The sequence below is a fragment of the Thalia democratica genome, unplaced genomic scaffold (genome assembly GCF_965202585.1).
Source record: "Thalia democratica unplaced genomic scaffold, ktThaDemo2.hap1.1 HAP1_SCAFFOLD_1168, whole genome shotgun sequence".
Classification (NCBI taxonomy): Eukaryota; Metazoa; Chordata; class Thaliacea; order Salpida; family Salpidae; genus Thalia; species Thalia democratica.
In genome coordinates, this window is record NW_028140072.1 from 1 (window position 1) to 16,961 (window position 16,961).

The 16,961-nt window shown below is 27.3% G+C and overlaps 4 protein-coding genes across 4 annotated transcripts; 2 read left to right on the forward strand and 2 right to left on the reverse strand.

Annotated features, from left to right (window-relative positions):
• Positions 1-77: 77 nt before the first annotated feature.
• Positions 78-1,278, forward strand: LOC145847975 (trypsin-1-like; the record flags this gene model as incomplete). Its single annotated transcript, XM_082953775.1, has 5 exons — positions 78-225; positions 425-575; positions 637-745; positions 864-1,009; positions 1,135-1,278. Coding segments are annotated over 5 exons (698 nt in total), but the record flags the coding sequence as incomplete, so codon positions are not given.
• A 3,520-nt stretch (positions 1,279-4,798) lies between these two features.
• On the forward strand, positions 4,799-6,698 carry LOC145847971 (trypsin-like). The gene is made up of 6 exons (XM_082953771.1): positions 4,799-4,860; positions 5,502-5,649; positions 5,842-5,992; positions 6,058-6,166; positions 6,285-6,430; positions 6,555-6,698. Exons 1-6 carry the CDS (start codon positions 4,818-4,820, stop codon positions 6,696-6,698), a joined length of 741 nt encoding a protein of 246 aa, XP_082809897.1. The 5' UTR covers positions 4,799-4,817.
• Positions 6,699-9,077: 2,379 nt separating this feature from the next.
• Positions 9,078-13,879, reverse strand: LOC145847972 (uncharacterized). Its single transcript, XM_082953772.1, has 7 exons — positions 13,872-13,879; positions 11,689-11,813; positions 10,998-11,253; positions 10,351-10,457; positions 9,829-9,954; positions 9,129-9,270; positions 9,078-9,081 (listed from the first exon to the last, which is right to left on the reverse strand). The coding sequence occupies exons 1-7, from the start codon at positions 13,877-13,879 to the stop codon at positions 9,078-9,080; spliced, it is 768 nt and encodes a 255-aa protein (XP_082809898.1).
• A 646-nt stretch (positions 13,880-14,525) lies between these two features.
• On the reverse strand, positions 14,526-16,460 carry LOC145847973 (colipase-like). Its single transcript, XM_082953773.1, has 3 exons — positions 16,350-16,460; positions 15,286-15,408; positions 14,526-14,627 (listed from the first exon to the last, which is right to left on the reverse strand). Exons 1-3 carry the CDS (start codon positions 16,458-16,460, stop codon positions 14,526-14,528), a joined length of 336 nt encoding a protein of 111 aa, XP_082809899.1.
• Between the last annotated feature and the right edge of the window lie 501 nt (positions 16,461-16,961).

Sequence of the window (16,961 nt, forward strand, 5' to 3'; positions counted from 1 at the left end):
AAACAGGCATAAAGTAAAATAATTTTATCTAACTACTTTCAAAACTGTTTTTAAGAGCAGATAAAAATATTTTACAGCCAATGACGACAAAATCGTCAATGGACAAATTCAACCAGCCAACTCAGTTAAATTCATCGCCAACATCAAGAGATCAGGATCGTTGATGTGCGGAGGATCCCTTCTCACCACCAAATACGTCGTTTCTGCCGCTCACTGCGAATACAGGTTGGTAATTATTTTAAAACTAGTTGTTTAAGTTAAACTTTTATTTATTTAGTTTTGATTTTCATTTGCATAAAAACATTATATTTGTCATATTAAAACTAATAACTCATTAAGTTACTTGCAAATTTGATAATTGTTTAGTTATTTGATAATTAGTTTAGTATATTGTTTGTTGATGTTTATAATTTTTGTTTTACAGTATGCCATCTCGTCTTACTATCACCGTCGGAGATGTCACTCTTGCATCAACTGAATCAACTGAACAAGTCTTCAAAGTTGTCCGTCAAATCCCACACGAATCATACAGCTCAAGTGGTCAAGACAACGACATCATGCTTATCGAACTCGATGTTTGTTTATTTTACTTTTATTTTTGGTTTAAAACTTTTATAACTATTTCTTATACTTTAGGGATACGTCACCTTGAACCAATACGTTGAAACCGTCAGACTTCCATCATCATCACCAGCCGTCGGTACCGTCTGCACTGTCTACGGATGGGGAACCACTTCATCAGGAGGTAAAAAGTGTAAAATAACAGAAGAATATAAACATTTTTATAACTAGTATAAACAAGAACTTCAACATTTTTGTAGTTTAAATTACAAAATGAAAAAAATATTAAAATAAACTTATAGGATCAATCTCAAACAACTTGCGTGGAGTCAACGTTCCAGTCATCTCAAACGACGATTGTGACACTTACTTGTACTACAGAGGTGCCATCCATGATGGTATGATCTGCATGGGATTCCTTGAAGATGGTGGTTACGATTCATGCCAAGTAAGTTTTTTTTTAATCATTTTTATTTTGAAATTGAAGTACAAACACTTTTCATCTGACTAATAATTTTAAGTTTAAAGTAAGAAAGAAAGAAATTATTATTGAAAAAATCCTTAATTTTATAGGGAGATTCCGGTGGCCCAGCTATTTGCAACGGAGAACTCGCCGGAGTTGTTTCATGGGGAGTCGGATGCGCTGAACCAAAATACCCAGGAGTCTACACTCGTGTCGCTGACTACGTCAGCTGGCTCAACACCAACGCTGTTTAAAACCATTTTGTTTCTATTCAACATTGTTTTGTTTAGCAAATATCAAATAAATGCAAACTAAACAAAAAACGTTTTTATGTCTGTTTTTTGGTGGAGTAGACAAATAAGCTTAAATTACTATTTCCAATTAGAACACATATTAAAACAAATATATGTACAGCATACAATAGTGTTTAAGCACACAAAATTTAAATAAAGGATATATAATACCCATATAATACTAAAGTAATAAAATTTTGACTTAAAGTTTTATTTAATGAGAGAAATGTGTAAGTTTTTCAGATATATAACTTCAAAAACAACGTCAAAAGTTAAACTTAATTATTAAAATGGATAAGAAAAAGTTATAGTTTTATAAAGCAATAAAATATTTCTATTATTTATAATCAATTCAGTCAAATTAATTATAGTCAGTTGAATTATAGACTAACTATTATACCAAGTGTTAATTAAAAAGATTTGCTTTTGAAAGTTGAAATAGAAATTGTACTAACAATAAAAACATTTTAATTTTTTGTTAGGCTATTCTTAAATTTCCTTTTATTTTTTAAGTTTTAATTAGTATTTTTATTTATGGAGCTATAACTTTTGTATTTTTGTACTATAAAAAAATGCTCAAATAATATACTGCATGAACTTAAAAAGTACATGACTATTTAAAAAATGCAAAAATAATATCTTCAAAACATATAAACTTCTTAAAAATTAAATGAACTATTAAAAAAAAAAATTCTTACCAAGCTGTAAGTTTCATAGTTTTGAATATATTTAAAGAAAATGTTCTTTATAAAAATTAAAATTATAAGAATTTTGTTAAGTAAATTAGTGTAATATTGTTTGAAAGCTTTTTAATTTTTTTTTGTACACATAATAAATACTTAAACTTTTTTTATTACACTAGTTGTTAAACAATTTTCAATCATATTCAAATTGCAACTGAGCTTTGAATACAAAAACTATCAATCGTAAAAAAACAATTAACACAACTGATGATAAATTATTAGTGTAAGACGCTCACATAAATTTTCCTGAAGTTACTACAAAACAAAGCGGTAACTAAAGGTTATATCCTAAAGTCTAACGTTACTTCTATACTAAAAGTTCTTTGCTCGCTTGAGTAAATTTCCAGTCTTGAAAAAATCAGCTTTTTATTTAAGCGACATTATTTTTAAAAGTCGAATGTTTAAATGAAATCCGCAATATATAATGTTTACTAAATAGCATAAAAGTAGTACAATTAAATTGAATACTAACTTTGATTTGTTTTTTGTTTATTCTTTATTGTTCTTACAGTGCAGCAGTAGCTTAAACTGTAGGTACTGGAATATTATAAACATAAACTATAGAAAATTTGATACTCTCACGTCAAATCTAGAGGAGGGTAAGTTTTTTGGTGTGTGAGCCACACTTTACACCAAAGAAGTTTTTCGAGCATGATTCATTTTAAAAGTGTTTTATCGGGCCGCTTAACTTCAAAATTTGAATAGCAATCACTAATACAAAAACTTATTTAGAGCAACATTATACTGAATTAATCTGTTATTAAAGACTGCTGTTTACTAAAAACTAAACTTAGAAAACATTCTATATAGTTTTTGAAACAAAAAGCTTTATTGTAAGTATCTTATTTCACGTACACAGAACCGTACTTTGTCAGCTTTAATCTAGAGGTAGTGCCATATTGTAAGAAAACATATCGTTACGATTAGAAATTTGAAACTAACACTTCGTGAAACAAAAGCTTACCGTTAACGTTACCAGCTATAACGGCAGTTCCGAACTCGAATGATATAAAAATTTCTGTTGAGACCCAGTAAAACAAGACTTTGTAAATTTTACATAGTAATGATAAAACATAATAGATTTAACAAATTAACTAATAATGGATTTAATATACTACAAACATAGTTTTGAATGATAACACAAATGTATTTAATTTATACAAACGACTTTTTTGAGTTGAAAATAATTTTAAAAGAATAATATTATAAAATTACTACAGTTATATTTTAAGATTTTTTGCCTTAAGTACAACTTTACTTTTATTAGGGAAGTAATTTTATTCATTTTGCAAAATGTAAACACTTAAAACAAAATGTATTGTTGTTACAAGCTAAACGTATATACATGATTGAGTTAAATAGACAAAGTACTTTTAAACAATATTTAAAGTTAGAACTTGAACTACATTACTTTAAAATTTACAGTTTTAACATATAACACTTTAGTTTTTGTATTTTTATAGTATATCAACAGTTTTTCATAAGTTTTCTGTTATTATCTTGTATTCGAAAACGTATAAAATTTTGTCAAAAAATTTGTTAGAAAACATTTTAGTTTTGTTTTTTAACCTTATTTAGATAGTTAGGTAAAAACTTTAAAATTATTTTATCATACTTGTTATTGTAAGCTTTATCAAACTTATGAAAGCTTTATTTATAGCATTTTTTAGTCCATAAAAACACCTTTTTATATACGTTTAACACTTAATTTTCCTTTATCAGCAAGTAATGAAAAGAAAAATTTCAAATCAAGTTTAATAAAGTTAAAGAAGTTTAATTAGAACTAGGTTAGTCTGTCAAATAAAAATATTTCGTGATGAAATAGGCGGCATGCAATGTTGCTGTTTTTATTTTTTTTATCAGGTCATACAATTTAGTATATTTTTTATAACTAACTGTTTTTATACGTTTTAAATGTTGTTAAAGAGTATAAACAAAGTACAGCAGTTATTAAAAATTGGTTTAATTTGCTAATATGAATAATTTTTTAAATTTAAAATACTTAGCTTATTTAAATTTTTGAACTGTACTCAGAAGGTTTTTCAATGTTAATAGGCTATTAAAAAAACGTATATATTTTTACGTTTAAAGTTTATAAGTAAACTGTAAAAAGTCGATAGTTGTGCTAGACTACTCAAGTTTAACTATTTTTAGTTCTGTATCAACAAAGCTGCATACTTTTTTAGCTTTAGTTCTAAATTATTATATATTTAATAAGTGAATATACGTTTATGTTTTATTTAAACGAATTATTTTCTGTTAGTAAGCGGACAATCTTTGTTAATTTTTAATTAATTTACAATAACATTTTAAGTTTGAAACTATTAAATAGTTTTCTGATATATCTGTTTTTAAATTACACACAAAACTATTTAAAAGTAAAGCTTTAAAACTAAGAATAATATAGCATTGTTATTTTCAAAATGTTTTATTTTTATTCAATATTTTAAATATAATCTTTAAAACTATTTTCGTAAAAATTTAAGATTAAAAAAGATAGAGATTACCAAAAAAACATGTAAGTTTTTTCAAATTTACGTTTAATAATTATATTAAGTTTGCAATGCATTGCTAGTAATTATATAACTTCTAGTAAACTGTTGTTTTTGAAAACACGTTAAACATTTAAAAATAGCTTCTAAACGTCATCGTACAAATAATACCAGGTTGCTGTATTCTCAAGACAATGTATAAAAGAAAAGCAGTTGAACACAAATTTATCATTTGATTAATTCAATATTTGAATCAGAAATCAAAATGAAACTTTTCATCGTTGCTTTGCTCGTTGCAGTTGCTTCTGGTAAGTTTAATATAAGTTTTAAACTAAAGTGTACCAAATTCTATTTTACAATGATAAACTTTATACTAGCTTTTAAGCCATACATATTTTATTAAGTTTTTATTGCTACTATTTCTTAAACTTTGAAAAACAGCTACATGAAATATAAATTTTAAATAAAAGCTAAATTACGAAGTATAATAAATTACGATAAAGATAATTTTTTATATCGAAATGAATTGAAAAGTTTTTAAAACATTCTTTAGTAAATATAACTACATCAAATCTTTATAACTGAATACTTCATATTTCTAAAGAGTAAAAAATATATAATTTTATAAAACGAGTGTTTAGATATTTTTGTTTAGCACATAGAATCCAAACAAGTTACTTAACTATAATAATAAAACATACTTATATCAAACAATTTCCTACTAACTGCCTTTAGTTAAGCTTTCATTTTAAATATCATATATAAACTGAACGATTATATAATTAAGTAAACATTAAATAATTTATTATTTAATGTTCATTCAATCAATAGTTTTACCAATAAAACATATTAACTTAGCACTGTTTTGAGAAACTTATAGTTTGTAGCTTGTTAGGCATATATCAACAAAGTTTAACTTAATCAGGTACCTAACTGAAATATTTTACAGCCAATGACGACAAAATCGTCAATGGACAAATTCAACCAGCCAACTCAGTTAAATTCATCGCCAACATCAAGAGATCTGGATCGTTGATGTGCGGAGGATCCCTTCTCACCACCAAATACGTCGTTTCTGCCGCTCACTGCGAATACAGGTTGGTAATTATTTTAAAACTAGTTGTTTAAGTTAAACTTTTATTTATCATATTTTGATTTTAGTTTGCATAAAAACATTACAGTTGTCATATTAAAACTAGTAACTCATGAGTTACTTGAAAATTTGATTATTGTTAAATTAATTTAGTTTAGTATATTGTTTGTTGATGTTTATAATTTTTGTTTTACAGTATGCCATCTCGTCTTACTATCACTGTTGGAGATGTCACTCTTGCATCAACTGAATCAACTGAACAAGTCTTCAAAGTTGTCCGTCAAATCCCACACGAATCATACAGCTCAAGCGGTCAAGACAACGACATCATGCTTATCGAACTCGATGTTTGTTTATTTTTTACAATTTTATTTTAAATACAACAGTATGTTTAACTACTTTTACATTTCAGGGATACGTCACCTTGAACCAATACGTTGAAACCGTCAGACTTCCATCATCATCACCAGCCGTCGGTACCGTCTGCACTGTCTACGGATGGGGAACTACTTCATCAGGAGGTAAAAATTATAAAATTACAGAAGAGTATAAACATTTTTATAACTAGTATAAACAAGAACTTCAAAATTTTTGTAGTTTAAATTATAAAATGAAAAAATTATTAAAATAAACTTATAGGATCAATCTCAAACAACTTGCGTGGAGTCAACGTTCCAGTCATCTCAAACGACGATTGTGACACTTACTTGTACTACAGAGGTGCCATCCATGATGGTATGATCTGCATGGGATTCCTTGAAGATGGTGGTTACGATTCATGCCAAGTAAGTTTTTTTTTTCTCAGTATTATTTTGAAATTGTAGTACAAAACTTTTCTTCTTACTAATGATCTTTAGTTTAAAGTAAAAAAGAAAGAAATTATTTATGAAAAAATCCTTAATTTTCTAGGGAGATTCTGGTGGTCCAGCTATTTGCAACGGAGAACTCGCCGGAGTTGTTTCATGGGGAGTCGGATGCGCTGAACCAAAATACCCAGGAGTCTACACTCGTGTCGCTGACTACGTCAGCTGGCTCAACTCCAACGCTGTCTAAAGCCATTTTGTTTTTGTTCAATAATGTTTTGTTAACCAGTCACAAAATAAACGTTGATTAAACAACAAAAGTGTTATTTGTCGATACATTGCTTTGTAATACTACTTTATTAGTATGACAAAACATGGATAGTCTTTAGTTGATTATTGAAAAATAATAAAGCCTTTAACCTTAATTCAACAACATAAGTGTTATTTTTCGATCTATTGCTTAGTAAATCCACTTTCAGTGTTATAACAGAATATAGCCAGTTTATAGTGATAAACAGAAATTTATAAAGCCTTAAATCTATATTTATCTATAAATAAAAAAAATACTGATACGAATATAGTTTTGTACTTGTACAATAATAATAGTATATAAAACCACAAAACACATAGTAAGTTTTATTAGTAGCGGTTTATAGAAAAAAAGTGTTTTGGAAATTGCTTCAAGTGAACATAAGAACTATTTTCTCTAAAACTACGATTTGAGTTTGTTATAACTAGAGTTGTTAAAAAAGATTATTTTTTTTATTAAAGTTTAATAGTAATAAAAGTAGCTTTTCAAAAGTTTATGAAACATTGTAATATATTTCTCAATAAAAATAAAGTTATACGAGCTACAGTTTATAATTTTTCTTTGAGTACCAATTCACGATATGTTATCTACGTAAGTAAACCGATTTAATTTGATCACCGACTTTTGCCGAAAAAACATTAAAATAGTAGACTTTTTCTACAGTAAGGTTATTTGTTGTTGAAAAACTAAACAAACTGTAAACAAACGTCATTTTAAACATCATTCTTTGTAGTAGTAAACTTAACTGAGGAAGTATTATTTCAATTACATTACGACTACTCTGTACATAAACGGTTTTTAGTGTGAAAAACACTATATAAAGTAAAACACCTTATTCTTCTAAAATAGATAAAATGTTATTTTTGTTTGTATTTTTTTTTGTAAACAAAACTATTGACGTTTGAATAGCTAAAAAAAAAGTTGAATTTAAAGGGTTTAAATTCAATCTTTTTACTTAGTTTATGGAAAATAATAAAAACCTATCTGTTTATTAGTAGTTTAAATAAAACTTTAGATTAATCAAGTCTGTGACTTAATCTTTTTAGTAAAAAATAAAGCAATCGAATCAATCAATATATAGAAAGTTTGTAAAAAAGATACGTTCAGAAAAATATGCTTACATTATAAAAACTGCTAGTAAAACATTTTAAGCGTTTTATATTTTATAACATTATAAACTTATAAATAGAATAACCGAAAAAATTTGTAATAAAACATGTATAGATTTATAAAAACCAATTGTTAATAAGTGCGTTATCAACTTAGGTGTTTTGAAAAGCATTTTCTTGTCTAAAATTTTGTAATACAATTTATTTCTTTTCAGTTATAACATTTAATTAGCATATTTTTTTATACAGTTTTTCAAAATACTTTAGTATCAAATTAGAAAACAAATATCTCAACATTTTATTCTGCGCAAATCCCATCGACAATTGAAATGTCATCGACAGCAATGTCTCCTCGCCAGTATCTTCCCCTAGTTGCCTTCAGTGTCACCTGTTGAATCGACATTATTTGTTTTGTATAGAATTTTTGTAACAGAGTAAACAAGCTCTAGCTTTTTTGTTTACAAAAGCTTTAACTTGAAGTGCTTATTGTAAAAACTGACTGCAGTTCATTTGCAGCAAAGATTTGAATTTTAAGTTAAATGTCGCTGTACGCAATAATCAAGCTTTAAAAAATTGATCAAAACATTAAAGTTTAAGTAAAAAAGCATATAAGCTGCTAAGATTGCAACTGTTGCAATTTTTTTCTTTCTTAGTAATTAAAAAAAAGTTTTGTAAACTTTCTAAAAAGTTATTTAGACTTTTGTATGATCTAGAAAATACAAGCACAAAGCATAAACTATAAACAAGTAATGAAACATAGGTATGTTTTATATATTATAAAATTGACTAAAAATAATTGTTAAGTTCACAGTCAAACCAAGAATTAGTTTAGACTTGTCTATGACACCAATATAACGTTAAATAAAACGCTTCTTAATTACTATTTAAGTTACAAATTTCAAATACTTCCTAAAAAAAGCTTCTTAATATTTTATTTTTTTGAATCCTGGCACAAAGTAATTTAAAACAAAAAACTGTTTAGGAAAAGTTATGATAATAAAAACGCGCATAGTGTTTTTGTTAAACCTACTTGTTTAAAACACCCCCTCAAAAACGCTTTTTAACAACTTTAAGTTTAAACCCGAGCGCAAAGCAACTCGAATCAACACACTATTCAATAAAACTCATAATAATGATAATAACGCTTTAAATTAAAACCTTGACGAAATCGCTCTCGTTGAACTGCACCTTGTACACCTTCCACTCTTTTTCAGCTTTTTTCGCGCTGAACACCGCCCTCTCATTGGCCAGCACCTCAAACAGGTGGCCCTCCAGCGGCGAGATGTTCATGGAGAGGGCAAAGCGGAGGCAGAAGCACCCGATAAGGGGATTTTTGGTTGTCAGGGACGCCACGGACCCGCGTTGCGAGGGCTCGCTTGCCTCGGAGTAGATGTACATGTATCCTGTGAGAATAAAACATTTCTTAAATATCCTGTGAAAAACCTATGCTTTTGCAATCAATCCTGTGTAAAATATATACTTAAAATTCTTTTTTATACTAATATGCGAGGAATGAGTTTTGTAAGAATTAAAGCTGAACTGTTTTTTTTGAAGTTTTTGCTACAGTGAAATAGTTTGATCGAGTTGTTTAACTATGTCGTAAAGTTATATTTTGAAGATTGTAAGTATCTATTTTAAGCTTAGTTAATTTTAATTTCTTAGCTCTAGCTAAAACCGAAAAGAATTTTTGTGTTTATGTTTTGATTAATGGCAAACAATAGTACAATTTATTACTTTTCAAAACCACTATAAAGATAGGCTTCAAAATTTACGTCTAAACTCATTTTTTAACCTTAATTTCACAATAATAGCTTATATCTGATACGCTAAAAGAAAAATAAGCTACATAACTTCGTTTTAAAAGTTTTTTTTATTAGAAATCTGTTTCTTTTTTTATATTGTTTTTCTAACACTCACCAAAACATTTATAAGCTTAACATTTATAGCAACATCAAATTAACCGTGGTAAGCCCCTGCAGGTCCGGTTTTATACGAGGGGGTCTCCCTCCTTCGAACCAGCCAGTTTCTACTCCCGCTGTTCACCCAGTTCTTCACCTTCCCCTCAAAGCTCTCGTTGTAGTTCGCATCTGTGAAATTATTTTCGATAAGAAATATGTTAGAAAATTGTAACTTCAATTTGAGTTTTTCTGGCAGTAATATTTCAATCCTTTGGTTGTGTTTTTATGGTAGCGGTGATATTTGACAAAAAGCAGAGACCAAAATTTGTACTGAAACATATAAAAACTATTATTCGAAAGTTTTAAACTAGCTGAACTAATACTCTACGACCTTAACATTTCTTTAAATTTTAAAATTTTACGTGATAAGATCAGTTGTAACATTTTTTTATAATAAGGATCAAAAACAATTTCAAAAGCGCATTTAAAGATAAGTAGTAAAAAGTAAAATTCATTTTTTTGCTACAAGTCTTGATATTAAATATTAGCGAGTTAATAAACCGATTTGATTTAAACACAACTAACCTAATCCTTTACTGTTAAAAGGACAAACTGATTCTATTGATTCATGTCGACATTTCAAATAAACTGAGCTAGATTGTGCTTGAGTCATGGACTCATATATTTTCACTCTGCATAGAAGAAACAGAATAAGTCGTGAGTCAAGTTAAGTCTTTTCTATTAATTTATAAACATAGCTTGTTTTTTACGTACTAAAATTAGTCTTGTTTATCATTAGACTATAAGATCACAAACCAGAAGTTAAGCAGACAGAAATTTCAAATATAAATTTGTTTTATTTTCTGGCAGTTTAAAACTTTGTTGTTAGAATATTTTATCTTTAGTAGGTTAATTGTGACATTGAATCAAAAAAAAATTAGTATAAATAACTTTTACTTTTTAAGCATAAAAACGTTAAGAACACTAGTAGGACAACAAAACTTTGCATACTTACTAATATTGTTCAGATTTGTTGGATTAACTACAAGCAATAGCTAAATAATAGACTACTATACAAAAACATACACAAAACAAAAACTTGTGTTTTCAAAAACCTGATGTAATAAGAGCTAACATTTGCTTATCAATATTGTTCAGTTTTGAAAGACTAAATACTGACAACAGTTATTTAGGATATTACTTTACAAAAACTTTATAGGATTTCAAAAAACCTGACGTAGTACGAGCTGCCGTCAACGCAGTCGTTTGGTGTCGCCCATGCAAAGTAAACCGGAAGCTTCATTTCCGACCAGCTCCTCTCAATAATCATCATGTTTCTCAAACCGTCGCACTGAACGCAGCGGTAGTGCTTGTGGTGTTTGCGCACGGGCGGCATCCAATCACCAACGAGCATGTCGGTGTTTTTCCCGTCTACGGCAAAAACGGTGATTCCCCGTATGAGCAAGTTGGAGTTTCCAATCACTTTCACTGTCAAGTGAACAAAAACGTTACAAGTGCTGTAATTTTGTTAAACTTATACGTACTTTATGTGATGCAATTTTTCACAATAACGTTGTTTATTTGTTATTTTTTTGTTAAAATTGTTATTTATTAGTTTAGAAAACCTACGTTGTTTTATATATATATTGTTTATTGAAAGATAAAAATAGCGCTCAAAAAGTTTGGTCTAAGGACCTGGTGTACAAAGGAGCCCATATAAACGTTATGTTTAAATTCGTTTTTATGTAGTTTGGATAAAAATTAAAAGATTGTTATAAGCGTGACAATATTTAAAGTTGTAAAGGTTTTGAAAACAGATATATTTCGAAAAATTAGACTTTTACTAATCAATTTAACTTTAAATAATCATATTTTTAGCTTAAATAAGTGTTAAAACTTTGGTTTAACTCGTTTAAATCCTACCTCTGATAATGTCACCCGGAGTAAAGTACCTCTGGCCGGTTACAACCTTGTAGCCGAGGTTGCCTGAAGAAATTTTGTCGTTCATTCGGTCATGGCAGCTGGCTGTTAGTTGAGATGTACAGCGTCTGATTGAAACAAAGAAACACAAAAGCAATTTGAAGTAAACCATTGCAAATTTGAAAATTAAGTGTCACAGTTTTTTATCAATACTACTTTCGTTCAAATAAATTTTTCTCCTAGTATGAAAATTTCTTATTTTATTGTATGATAAAATACAAGCATTATTAAATAGCAGATAAAATTTTTCGACTGCAACGTCTGATATAAAACAATAAACCTAAAAGCAACTTATAGTAAGTCACTGCAATCTAAAAGAACAATCAAATTGCTTGTAGAACTTGTATTTGATTTTTTTTCGTAATACAAAGGTTTAGTATTGTTTTACCGCTCTATAAGAAGTAAACACAAGTTAAACATAAAAAGAAAACTTCGCTTTGAGTATTGTAGCTAGGAAAAAAAAAATAATCTATTGACTATAGTCAAAGGTTTTTAAATTTATATCTTTTATTTAGAATGTATTTAAAATTGTTTTAAATTAAAACATTTTTGCTGCAAATTATTAATGTAAAACTAAGTACATGTAGAAAAAATTAAAATAAACAAAATGCTTCGGTTACAAAAAAGAAAAACATAGCTATACTAAAAAGTTATGTCTCTTATAACAAAAATACTTTTAAAAACTAGAAAAAAACTCATGAAGTTGAAAATCTAATAAAAATACTAAACTACTCATTTAAAAGTACGTGTCTCGTTAGCTTTTTATAAACTTGAAAAAATGTGTAGGTGTTTAGTAATTGTTAATTTTTAATCATTACAATAAATACAAACGATAAGATTTATATAAAATTTCAAAATAAAAACAATATTTCTATACTATTATTCAACTTAAAAACTATTGAATAAATTGAAACTTTTATTAAATATCGTTTCTTAAGGATAAATTTCTAACAAAAAATGTACACAAACTTTGTACTAGGAAAATTTATAATATTTTCCTATAAGAAATCGATTTAACACTTGAGATGCTCCGAAACTAACAAATTGATGTCACAACAAGTAATCCGAAAATGTTCAACAAAAAGTTTGAAAATTTATAGTGTGTTTCAGTGTTTTAAAAAGTAAAATTAAAATAATTGAGTTATAAAGTACTGAAAGATACTTATATGAAATATTTATACTAAATTTATATCAAGTACTTATTTGAGGTAAACAATTATTTTTTTTTAAAGTTAAAAAACTCTACATTCAAACAAAAACTTTAAAAAAAGTTAAACATGTAAACAATTCTTAACTGCTTTAAACCGAATTAACATTATGAATTTTACTTAAAGCTAACAACAAAACGTATCTCCTAAATCAATTTTAAATTTTCAAACTAATCTTAAAACAAGCGTAAAAACCAACTAAGGGCTTTTTGAGTTTACAAAAGACTTTTTAAACATAATAAGTAGCTGTGCTGTAGAAATTCTGATAAACAGCTTCTGCACTTATTGATGTTGAGATAAATTTATTTGCACATTTATTGCGGTAATCGGTAACAGCATAATTTCCTGCGGGCATAAAAACTTCAACATAAATAGTCACAAAGAAGTTATTGCAAATAAAAGGTATAAGTCCGCTTTTGTCAACAAATCGTACAGTTCTATGTTTATAAATGTCGTACTACCAAAAAATTACTTCTTTTACTCACAGTTTAGTTTTCAAACGTATTTAAATAAGAAAATCAATTTAGTGTCGTAAAAAAAATAAACTTTAATTGAATACTAACTTTTTTATTAGAAAAAGCTTTGACAAATGAATTTTTTATCGACTGTTGAAACTAATGTTTTGTAAAATAAACATGTTTTCTTTGATAAATCATGCATAAATTTTTGTGTCTCCGTATGAAGCAAAAAAAAATTAACTTTTTCCAGTAAATGATAAAATTTTTAGTTTAATTTAGATCAGCTACTAAAAATATGTATATTTATGATGACAACCTTTTTTTTTATTAGGTAAGTATGTTATAGCTGGCAAACTTTGTTTTTACGGTTTTTCAAGCATCAATAGGATGTTTAACAACTAATTTATTTTATCATAATGTTTGTTTCTGTTTGTGTTTCTTTGTTATTTATTTTAATTACCCTGTCATTATATTTATACAGATATTATTGCATAATTCAATAAAAAAAAAAAACAAACTATAATTTTTACCAAACGCCACCTTCAAAGAAAACTTAATGATTTTCCTTGTTAGATTGTTTGTGTTGAAATTTGTTTATTAGATAAACTTGCTTAAAAATTTAACCATCAAAAGTTAAGTAACAAAGGTTTTCTAAGAAATAATGTGACTTTGTATTATTTTAGAGTCTCTTTTAACTATGTTTTTGTTTTCATTTACAGCAAGAAAAGTGAAAACTCACTGCTAACTAATTCATCAATTTTATTCCTAATAGAACGTTAATTTTCTATTTTATAAACTTTCTCCTTGAAAGTACGTTACTTAGCACGGCGTTATTTAAAACTTATCTGTTTTTAGTTTTGGTATGGATTAAAATAAACAATTACTCAAAATCTATATTATAAATTTTACGAGAAGATACCTTTTTAAAAGTTTTTAGGCGTTGTTTTAAATTATTAGTATAAATCTATTCTTAATAGGATAATATTACTTTTCTTTACTTTTTATAATATATAGTTTAAGTTTAATAATGTTTACTAGTTTTTAAACGTTACTTCTTTAGCGAAAATTCTATAAAAAAACAACACAACAGAAACAGTAAAATTTAATGACAGTTTTAGTTATTTGGGTCGACACAGTATTTGTTTCCATCGTTACGGTCCTTCTCACACTTCAGGCCCATCTCGCAGGGACAGTAGTTGTAAACGTCCCAAAGACCCTAAATAAATGTAATTGAAAAGTATTTTGTTATAAATTATAAGAAACTTTTAAATTTTTTATACATAAAAATACTTACAAGTAAGTACATCGTATATTTCTATAACGTTTTACTTTAGTTTTTAAATTATTACTTGTAGTAATCATTTATTAATTTTTAGAATACTACCAGTGAGTTAACTTTATAGATTAAAAATAACATTTATTAAACGTCGTTGAAAAAATCAAACTAAACAGATTTAATGTTTGTAAGTATTAAAAATTTTATAAACAAGATAATGTTTAACAGATTTAAACCGTTGTAGAAACATTTTCAATATCAACAGTATTAAAGGTTAATTTCGTAAATTTACTAAACACCTTAATATAGTTTATTTGTTTGATCCCATAAAATTTTTTAAGCAACTAAAATAGAGTTTTATATCTAATTTAGAAAAACAAACAACTTTTTAATAAAACCCTAAGCTTGCTGGCTTATATCTAAGTGCAACGATGGTATTATCATAATTAGATATTAACTTAGCGTACGTTTTTACATTTAGTTAAAAAATACTTCCGCCAGTTGGCGCACTTGTCTCGCCAGATCTTAAAAATCTGACGAGGTAAGTGCACCCGAGTGGCCCAGGGCTCTTTTTTTTTGATCAATTTTTTTTACTAACGTCGGACTCGCACCTCCCCCCTTCCTTGGTGTACGGCTGGCACCTCGAAACCTCAACCAGCTGGTCCTTCTGGCAGCAGTAGCTCTTGCACTGGTCCCCTTCCACGCACAGCTCTCCGTAACTCTGCGTGAAATATATATATATATTGTTTTGTTAAGTAATCTTAAAGTTGATTGCCTGAAGTTGTTTTAGAGACCCTGCAAAATTTGCTACAGGGACGCCATTCTTTTGTAAACATACATAAACTTTTTATGTAAACATTTGTGCGGCACTTTTAGAAAAAAGACAAACCGCTTTTGTTTGAATAGTTTAAGTAACGACTATCAAAACTTTCAAGCCAAAAATGTGATGAGCTGAGCAATAAAAGTGCACTCGTAGTATATGAGTTAAGAACATAACTTTATTGTTTAAATCTAATACAATTTTATTTTTATTGTTTTAAAATTTCCTGTTTTTTGTTGAAAAAAGCATTGCGAGCACCAGTTTGCCGACTCTTGCGTTGTCACATCAAATTAAGCATTAGTTTGTGTTAAAGAAACAAATAATTAGTTACTATTATAACACTATGACTACATCTTTTGAACTTTAGTTAATTGTTTAAGTGGTGAATTTTTGAAAACCAACTTCTAAAACCAACTAAACCGTACAAAATGTTTATTCAAAAAAAAAGAAACTAAACGACGTCACTCATAAAATCTATCTACCATATAAAGATTATTACCTTAATTGTTTGTAAATTGTTAAATTGTATTGTTACTTTGAGCTTTAATAAGTCTTTACTGTTTATTTGTTAAACGAAAATAATAACTAATCTAAGTTACTTTTGATTAATAATAACAATAATTATAATAATAAAAAGCTTGGCATGATAGAAAAGTCTCTACATTTGGTAATATAAAACTAAAAACATTAAGAATCTTACTCTTTTTCATTGAAATAACAGTCGTTTACTAATATTTGTTGTCTAAATTATATACTACTTGGTTCTTTTTAAAATAAAACTAAAAAAAATAAACTTGCGTAAATACTACAACAGGTAATACTTTAACTTGAATAACACTCACCAGTCCGATTATTTCAACAAGTTGACGCTTATTTCTGCTCATCGTAGACGAAGAATGAGACAAGTTTACTAGTGCAGCGATAAACAGGCAGGAAAATACAGCTTTGATCATTTTTCACTTTGAATTTGTTCTTAGTATTTGTTCTTAAAAAGTAAATTTAGATAATGTTTTGATAAAAGTACAGTTTTTGCCCATTAGAATATAATGAATGAACTGATATTTATATATATAAAATAAGGTTAATGTTCAAACTTAAACACCTTCTACTGAGCCCACTTGAAGGGCTTTTAAATAATTTATTGAAATGGCGATTTTAAAAATTCAACATTTTTTATATATATATGTATATATATATATATATATATATACCCACATACAAACTTAAAGTTATCGTAGGTAGAAAGAAGTACATTGCAAAAATAGTTAGTAGTTTTTTTAAACCTTTAGTATTAACACAAGTTTGAAAGCCTACTGCTTTTTAAATAATTTAGTACAAATTACCTAAAGAATTGACAATAAAAAACTGGAAATTAATATAAAAGTACTTTAACTTTAAACTAATTAGAAATTCTTTAGTTGTTAAAATAAAGTGTTTATAAACCTCAATTAATC

What these genes read in the sequence shown, in the direction of transcription:
- LOC145847971 (XM_082953771.1), top strand. Translation starts at nt 4,818, where the DNA reads ATGAAACTTTTCATCGTTGCTTTGCTCGTTGCAGTTGCTTCTG. An exon ending in TCATGCTTATCGAACTCGAT is followed by an intron (nt 5,993 to 6,057) that starts GTTTGTTTATTT and finishes TTTACATTTCAG; the next exon opens with GGATACGTCACCTTGAACCA. An exon ending in GGGAACTACTTCATCAGGAG is followed by an intron (nt 6,167 to 6,284) that starts GTAAAAATTATA and finishes ATAAACTTATAG; the next exon opens with GATCAATCTCAAACAACTTG.
- LOC145847972 (XM_082953772.1), bottom strand. An exon ending in GGCAGCTCGTACTACGTCAG is followed by an intron (nt 10,458 to 10,997) that starts GTTTTTTGAAAT and finishes TCTTCTATGCAG; the next exon opens with AGTGAAAATATATGAGTCCA. An exon ending in ACCTGCAGGGGCTTACCACG is followed by an intron (nt 9,271 to 9,828) that starts GTTAATTTGATG and finishes TTATTCTCACAG; the next exon opens with GATACATGTACATCTACTCC.
- LOC145847973 (XM_082953773.1), bottom strand. Translation starts at nt 16,460, where the DNA reads ATGATCAAAGCTGTATTTTCCTGCCTGTTTATCGCTGCACTAGTAAAC. An exon ending in TTGTTGAAATAATCGGACTG is followed by an intron (nt 15,409 to 16,349) that starts GTGAGTGTTATT and finishes TATTTCACGCAG; the next exon opens with AGTTACGGAGAGCTGTGCGT. An exon ending in GGGGGAGGTGCGAGTCCGAC is followed by an intron (nt 14,628 to 15,285) that starts GTTAGTAAAAAA and finishes ACATTTATTTAG; the next exon opens with GGTCTTTGGGACGTTTACAA.